At 38.5% G+C, this 8094-nt stretch overlaps 1 protein-coding gene across 2 annotated transcripts in view; it reads left to right on the top strand.

The window, feature by feature from the left end:
- The window catches only part of pvalb7 (parvalbumin 7), a 34808-nt gene extending 26720 nt beyond the window's left edge, over positions 1-8088 (top strand). Inside the window, exons 1-5 of one of the 2 annotated variants that reach the window (XM_008430007.2) lie at positions 2628-2795; positions 5430-5498; positions 5855-5984; positions 6095-6204; positions 7840-8088. In XM_008430007.2, coding sequence (XP_008428229.1) covers positions 5438-5498; positions 5855-5984; positions 6095-6204; positions 7840-7865 — 327 coding nt within the window. In that variant the 5' untranslated portion in view covers positions 2628-2795; positions 5430-5437 and the 3' untranslated portion in view covers positions 7866-8088. Of the gene's footprint in view, positions 1-2627; positions 2796-5429; positions 5499-5854; positions 5985-6094; positions 6205-7839 lie in introns of those variants that run through there. The other variant, XM_008429927.2, reaches the window with a different exon arrangement.
- The last annotated feature ends 6 nt before the right edge of the window (positions 8089-8094 follow it).

Here is an 8094-nt window from a genome sequence, read left to right on the forward strand (position 1 = left end):
CCCACAGTATGATACTGCCACAACGATTTGTCATGATGGGCTTTCCAAAGCGTCTTTATCCACATTTTTTTATTGAAACAGGATTTATTTCACTAATGGTGGGTTTTTATTTTGTTTCTCTTTCATAAAAGTCAGATCWGTGAAGTGRATAATTACTAGTTGTGTTAATGCCGAGATTAAATTTCACACACTGGTAATCCATTTTCTGCTCAGGTGACATCTGGGGATAACTGGTTGTACTGCATGTTATTTGGAAATATTTGTATACAAAATTTGTATAGTTGTGTTTTTTTTTATTATTTAAATCTTGATGTCATACTTCAAAATATACAAAATATATGATGGACAAAGCTTATAGGTACCTTTTTGAGTAATTCAAACATTTTATCAAGTAAGAATAAAATCAAACCTGATTTAAGTTTCTAATGAGTTTGTAAAACATGTTCTGCTCAAAAGAGTGAAGAAAGTGACTTTAACAATAAATAAGTGAWTTTTGGATGAACCTTTAACATTTTAAACCAGTAGAAAAGCTACTGACCGGCTCTGATGTGGAACTAAAGCAATGCTGTCCTAGTTTCTTGCAAATGTTGAGACAGACTTGAGAAATGCAAGCTGTTGCTCAAACTAAGCGACCAGTTTTGAAATAAAGTCATTCAAACCTGGAAGCTTCTGTAATTTCCTGACATTTTGTGACAGTAGACGTCTCTGATAACTAGCTTGTACGTTTGTGAAACACAAGTTTAGCACATTTACAGTCATGATTAAAAAACACACCTTTGGTCCATGATTTTATCTATCTGGGCTTCTTGTCGTGTACGTATATAGTTGTATGTTTATTGAGTCCATTTTGGCTTCATCCTTACTAACAGCACAGTGTCTTAGAGTCAGTAGCGTTTGAGACTGCATACTTGAAGTTGGTTTTAAATCTACATGGTTAAAAAATACAGTGATGTGGCAAAGTATTTGTCTTCTGGTTTTTACTGTCGAGTCACATTTATGTTTATTTCTTACCGTCTTCTGACAACATGAAGCAGGTTGAAGGTCTCAAAAAACAAGATGTCATATGCYGATCTAAAGGCATTCAGGAACACAAAAGACACAAAGGCATCTAAGGATTAAAATGTAACTTCTAAGRCATTGGGACTTCAGTGAACCGCAGTGCGACATATTATCRACAAATGGAGCAAATATGGAATCCTGGTGATCCGTCTCAAACGTTCCAGGCCCGAAGTATTCAAACAGTACGTCATCAAACTCATTCAAAAATTAGATTGGCCCAAAAAAAAAGAGACTTTATTTTATCTGTTTTGCCAATTTTTGCAAATGACTGATGGCTGTTGTTGCCACCAAGAATAGCAGAGGCAGCACATGGCCACATCCCAAATCTATTAGAATTAGGGGGCAATTACGTTTAGACATAGAGTAGGTTGATTTGAATAGTTCTTGAAAACATTTGGAAACTACTTTTTGTATTAACTCTGCATATATTTATCTCATATTCTAATTAATCTTATTATCTACATTTCAAAGGGCAGTATTATGTATTTTCCAGCCACATAGTGCCATTTCATAGCATAATCATAATAACCTGTTACCTTCAAATGTCATAAAAATGTGATATATATATATCAAATATGACTTAAAAGAAAAATGACTTCGTAATGTAACGCTTTGAAATTGGGTCTCTGTCTCTTTAAAAACTCTTGGTCTTTCTGAAAGTCCACCTTCAGGAAGTCGTCAGAATACGGCTCCTCTACTAACCCTTTGACAACGTTTTTACCAGCGTTGCACTGAGAAGTAACTTGTATAATGAGTTTATTAGATGCTCAGTTCCATCAGGTGTTTGCTAATTGCTGCTGGCTGGTCTGAAGGAGCTGAATKGGGGGTTCTTGGGGAGGAGCTGCTCTGTGAGGTGGAACCTCTGAAGCTTGTAAAATGCAGCTCCAAGGAGGATCTTTGACCTCGAAGGCGGGGCTAGGCCCACCCAGGCATTTTGCACAGCTGAATGGTTACCATGGAGATAAAATGATTTCTCAAACATGCATGAAAAAATCAAGAAAACACTCAAGATATGTTTTTGATGATGGAATAACATTGTAACATGATGTAAAGCTCAAAAAAAGTTGATTTTACTTAATACTGCCCCTTTAAACGACAAAGAGAAAAACAGAAGCTGCTTATTCACAGCCCGGTACATCAGAGCCACACAGGCTGAGCTTTCTATTTACAGTGACTGTAAGTTTGTCAGGATGAATTCAAGGTAACGTTTGCACTTGATCTTGATCTTAAATCACGGCATTAAAAAAACATTGTTTTTTTGTTGTTGTTATTACTACCAAGGCTATTAATATCGTTGTAACCTAGGTAACATCCCATTTATGAGGAACGCTTAGTCTGTTCAAGGTTGCCTCAAAATGACTCAATCCGAATATATCGCAGCAGGTAAATAGCAAAAACGTCTGTCTCCTTGGTGGAGATGAGGTCCAGCTGAAGTAAGATAAAGAGGTATTATTAATAGGCCACCAGTGTTTGCGTCATGTCTTGACAAACCCCTCTTCTGAAAATAGAGAGGTGGGGATGAGCCTGGTGCCCGCGACCASTGTGTATGTGTTCAGAGGCAGCTATAAAAGTCTTATTGTGTCCTCCGTCCCTCCACTTGTTCATCTTATCCTCCATCTCCAGGCATTCTGTCTTCTCCCGTCTCCCTCTGTCCATCCATTCATCCATTCTTCCATCCATCCATCACCTGTCCTCTTGTATTCTTTTCCTCTGCAGCTAGCCATCTATTCATTCAGGTAAGACTCGCCATATATTAAATGCAGTAACACAACTGTTTGAAGGCCAAAAAATGAAAAAGAAAGTCAGAAATCAGTAAAGTACCGAGCCGGGATGAAGGCCGTCGAAAACAAGGCATGAAACAATAATGATCAACAAAAGCAATGTGRGAYACTGCAGCTGATTCAGGTGCTACAAAGTCTGTTAGCACGGCTTATTTAACAACTGTAAGGCAGCACAGCTTAATCGAACCTTACAAGTGATACAAGTGGAGCAACGCATTGATTACTAGTCTTGAATGAGACACAAATGGAGTCAGGTATCCACAATGGCGGCATCACGCCATTCTTCTGTGGAAAAGGACAAATAAGTCTTTTTTAAATCAGCTACTTTAAAATCTTTGTTGAGACTGGATTTGTAAAATTGTCCCGTCAAMATCTCATACACGCTGTTATGTCGGTTTGATCTTTTCCTGAAAACAAGAACCACCTGTTGCTATGGTGATGTSAGGTGGACGTTTTTCTCCAGTGGGTTTTACTTTGGTTCAAAGGTCACCAGTGGAAGGTGTTTCCTCGCAGAGCCATCACACTTGGATCTCGGCTTYCGGCTATTTTATCACAGCAATTGTCTCATTTTGTTAAACKTAAAAACAACCTGAAAGCCGAAAACAAAAGGAGAAAGAACAATTTCTTTAGTGGTCCCCAGACGTGGACACTCTMTTCTTTTGATAAACTGTAGTTTCTGTTGGAACTMATTTAAAATACATCCTAATAAATATGCTTTGTCAATACTTTGTAATTTTTGCATCTCAAAAGGAGCTGACGTATATCTTCTTTAAGACAAAGGCTGTAGGTTAGCAGTGAGCTGCTTTCTATTTCTTGCCTAATATTGGATTTCAGCTGCTTGAAGGTTCAGGGTCTTCACTGCTAAATGCTTTAGATGGCTGGCAGGACCGAACACCAGGCAGGCCAATTGAACCATTTAAGTATGAAGTAATGATTTTGCTATGCAAGTATAATGTGGACTGGAATTCCTTTAAATGCTTTAGGTCAGCTGGTKTTTTCCTCTTTAGCCCAGAGAGAACAAAATTCTGTTTTCTTCCTAAGAGTAATCAGCAGAAATTGTGTATCTTATTCAGGTCTGTTTTGTTTATTCTAATACACTGTCRTGTCGTTTTKTTGTTGTTGTTGTTTTAACCATTGTAGACAGAACAAGTACATTTCTGAAAATAAGAACTCTGAAACTTTAAGATTATTTTTTCTGGAAAATTTCTGAGATTAATTTAAAAATTTTAGTTTTTCTTCTCTTTTTTGTAGTTTTGTGTATTTTGTGTGTGGAACACAAATGGTTTTAGCAATGCCAAATAGTGTATATTTTGATCTTAACGTTTGATTTCAGAAGTTTGTTCATGTTACATGAACAAATGTTGCATGAACACTTGAACAAATTTACATCTTAAAGATCAATTTAAAGATGTAAATTGATCTTCATTCACCCATAAGTGAAAAAGAAATGTAAAAGTGGTCAGTGTTTTCAGACGCTCAATACAACCAGTTTAGCTTGTAAACCTGAAGAGTTGTTCTKTTAGATTTCCTCCATTGACTCAACATAAACATTTCATGTTAACGCTCCAGAATGTAAAAATCAACAAAATTCCTAAGAAACATGATTACGTTTTTATTTCAGCCAGTTTCCCTGYGGACAATTTCAAACATAAGAATTAAACGTGTTGTTTTTAATAATTTTTTTCCACAGTTTTCTAACTTTTTTGAGTTGCTGACCACAGAACGTGTCCAGCCCAGCTTGGTATTTTTTCCAGTGTGTTTACCTTCACACACCCTGACAGCACATGAAGATCCAGCGCAACCTGACACTGTTTTGGTAAAAGTTCCCTCCAGGTGAAATTAGCTGAAGTTTTTGGTCTGAACTGTCTGGCCTACAATGACGTTCTATTTACAAGACATTTGCAAATAATAATTATTACAATTTTCTTTTTAAAAAGCATTACATTTCTAGATGTGTCCAAATGCACAAATGGATCCCCACTAATTGGCTTTTGGTGCCAAAAGTCAGAAACATGATAGGTGTCAAGAAAGTTGAGAACAAGAAAACAGGAGGGAGAGAAAGAGGAAGGCTGTGCTTATTCTGTCACTCTGTCATTTGGTCAGGAAGGGGAGACAGTTTGTTGGACTCCAGATAGTCCAGCTTGCAGAGGGACTGTTGACATGTCCCCAACAGAGACACTTGTGTGTGTCAGGCCTAAATATGTTTCCCAAGACTCCATAGTGAGTGAGAAAGCACAGAGACGCGTGTTTCTGGTCTCTSRGGACGTAAAGACTCAGTTGTTTGAGACAGACCAGATAAATTCATCAACATTACCCCGATCAAGAAGCAAGAWCTCCCTCTAATGGCTTGTGACACCTATTGGCAGCTGAAGGTTACTGCAGCGGAATGGAAAAACTTGTCTTTTTATTTTTATTTTCAAAACATGTGGAAAGGACAGCGTTCTAACCAACATGTCTCATTTTTGTTGTGAAGAGCTGGAGTGTTCCTTTCTTTCTGTGTCACTTATGCTAAAAACATGCAGTTTAGGAAAGTTTTCAAAAATTCAGCCTGAATTATACCCTAAACGTCCTCTCCTCTCCTCTCTCCAGCCGGCAGAATGGTAATGACAGATCTTTTAAAACCTGARGAGATCAAGAAAGCCCTTGATGCCTTTTCAGGTTTGTTACCGTTTTATTCTCTCCAGATAAAAGTGTTGATCAGAATACTGTTTTAACCCTCCCACGATCTTAAGAAATGGGGTCGTTTGGACCCTACAAGCTTTTCATCCTGTGGTGCGGTCTGGCGGGCGTCGCACTGAGCCCGCATGCGCTTTTACAAGTATTTTTGTGTGTGGTTTTGGGAACTGATGGTCTGACGATCAACCCCGCTTTCCTGCTGTCCGACAGTGACATCTGCCACGCTTTTCCTGAGCGTCGCTCTAAGATCGCGAGAGGGTTGAAAAGCCTCTTCCAAAGGATGCAGCCAATCCAGACACTCTAAAAACTCAATGTGTCTTTTCCTTCAACTTTCCTAGCGGAAACCTTTGACCCAAAGAAGTTCTTTGAGATGGTGGGAATGAAGGCCATGTCAGCTGAAAACGTCAAAAAGGTCTTCCAGGTTCTGGATGTGGACGGTAGCGGATTCATAGAGGAAGAGGAGCTCAAGTGAGATCCAAACACGAAGGCTGTTTTGAAATGAGACGCACACAAGATATTAACATGTATTACGCACTTTGTGTGCGATTGTTGTTTGGAATAACGTCTTTTTGCCTCAGGTTTGTGCTGAAGGGATTTTCAAAGGACGGCAGGGACCTGACGGATGCTGAGACGAAAGCGTTCATCACAGCCGCAGACAAAGATGGAGATGGAAAAATTGGCATTGATGGTGAGAAGAGAAAGACGTCACACATTTTATTACTGGGAAAGGAATAGAGTGATACAACAAAGTGGGGTTCTTCAAAGCACAAGAGATTTTTTTCTTAGATTTGAAGTGGCTAATGGATTCAGATTTGTAATTCAGATGCAATGAATTATAATGTTCTAAGCTTTAAGGCAGCTTCTTAAATCATTCTTGATGAAATGTTTAGAAATCCGACATTATGACRACAAACGGCTTCAAAGGAAGCCACAAAATGGTTTTTACATTAAAAGAGAATGTAATTAAACATAGCACTATATGAAAAAAACCCAATAAAAATACAACAAGGACCAGTTTCAAGCTGTGATCACATTGTTTCATATTTTGGCATGTATGTTGGTCCAACTAAAACTGTGTTTTAGGTTCATAAAGTATATTTTGTAAAATATAAAATCCTATCAYACACGTAAAGCTTAATGGTTGTTCCACCATGTTGGGCTAAATGCTCACTACTCAGTGTGCAGCTTGTTCGGGCCTCCATGCGGTCAAATGGTTCTTAGATGAATCAAACTGAAAACATTGGAGTGACTGCCATGTCAGTCGCTCCAAACATTCAGCATGCTCAGGCAAGTCGTCAGCGCAGACAGAGCATCTGCATAGTGCAGCATGAGATTAGATAATGTTACTGCAGGTCATTAGTAAGACATTAAGGATGAGAATTTAGTAGCAGTGATGGCTATCCGCGATATATATATATATATATATATATAGGAAGTCTACATACATGCTAAACGTTTTGATTGTTTTGACATCTCTGCAGAAGCCCAGTGATCCAGTTACAGAGGCTACTGTGTGAAACACAAAGTTTATGCTGGAGTCTTGTTTATTTAAAGACACTCATGTTTGCACATTAGTGAAGTGCTAAACACAAAACTGCATGACAGGAGTATGAAAATCAAAAGCAATTCATTGTTAATCAAATTGTTTCAAAATTGTTTATGTCAAGAACCTTTCACTGAATTCCTTTTCTCCCACTACAAAGTATTTTTCTATGATTCTTTGGTTTTCCCTTATTTGGCACTTCAGTTTAAAAAGGGCTATGAAGCATTTAGATTGATWAAAATTAAAGCTGCAAAGCTGTGTGGTGGTTTTAAATACAGTTGAACAAAACATGGACTGGCATGATGTTCTTACAATATGATATCRTTGAGTAAATGCCACAGTTCCACTTAATGGAGATATTAAGGCAGATATGTGAGATGAATTGCACAAGTTGATCCAACTGCTTTTATTCAACAAAGAAAATCAACAAATATCCATGCTACTGTTAAATTATAACCTGTTATGCTTAGGAAACAGCAATAACGTAATAAAAACGATTGGTAAATGGTGTCTAGCTTCCGCCTCATTGCTATTTTATAAAACATTTCCACATCTGAATCTGTTTTTTCTTGTAAGCAATGGAAAAATGCTCCCGCCATCTTTCAGCTCCATACAGTCTAAAAACTMTTTTAGAAAACCCCACTTATAACATTCAGGTGCGATTTCAGTGTCCTGCTGCTACGCATAGGAATCATTTATTCATGATCTGCAGTGTGTTGTGTTGGTGCACTAGGGCAGCGGTGCAGGTGACCCATTTCTTGTCTTTCTCTGCATTTTCAGAGTTTGAGGCCTTGGTGCATGAGTAAAAGGGGGGATATCTGAAATTCCCCCCCCTGTTCTTCTTCCTCCGTCTCTTCGTTCCCTAATTTGTAAACCCCCTCCTCCACACCTTATCTGCCTCCCTCCGGACCCCTCTTACGGAGTCGGGCCAGGCCCGTTCTCTTCGAAACGCTAACAGTGACGGGCTTCCTGGGAGTCACACCGAAGAGAATCACACCACGCATCAGTGTCTCCTTCATCACTTTTTTTAACATA

The sequence above is a fragment of the Poecilia reticulata genome, linkage group LG1, assembly GCF_000633615.1.
Source record: "Poecilia reticulata strain Guanapo linkage group LG1, Guppy_female_1.0+MT, whole genome shotgun sequence".
Classification (NCBI taxonomy): Eukaryota; Metazoa; Chordata; class Actinopteri; order Cyprinodontiformes; family Poeciliidae; genus Poecilia; species Poecilia reticulata.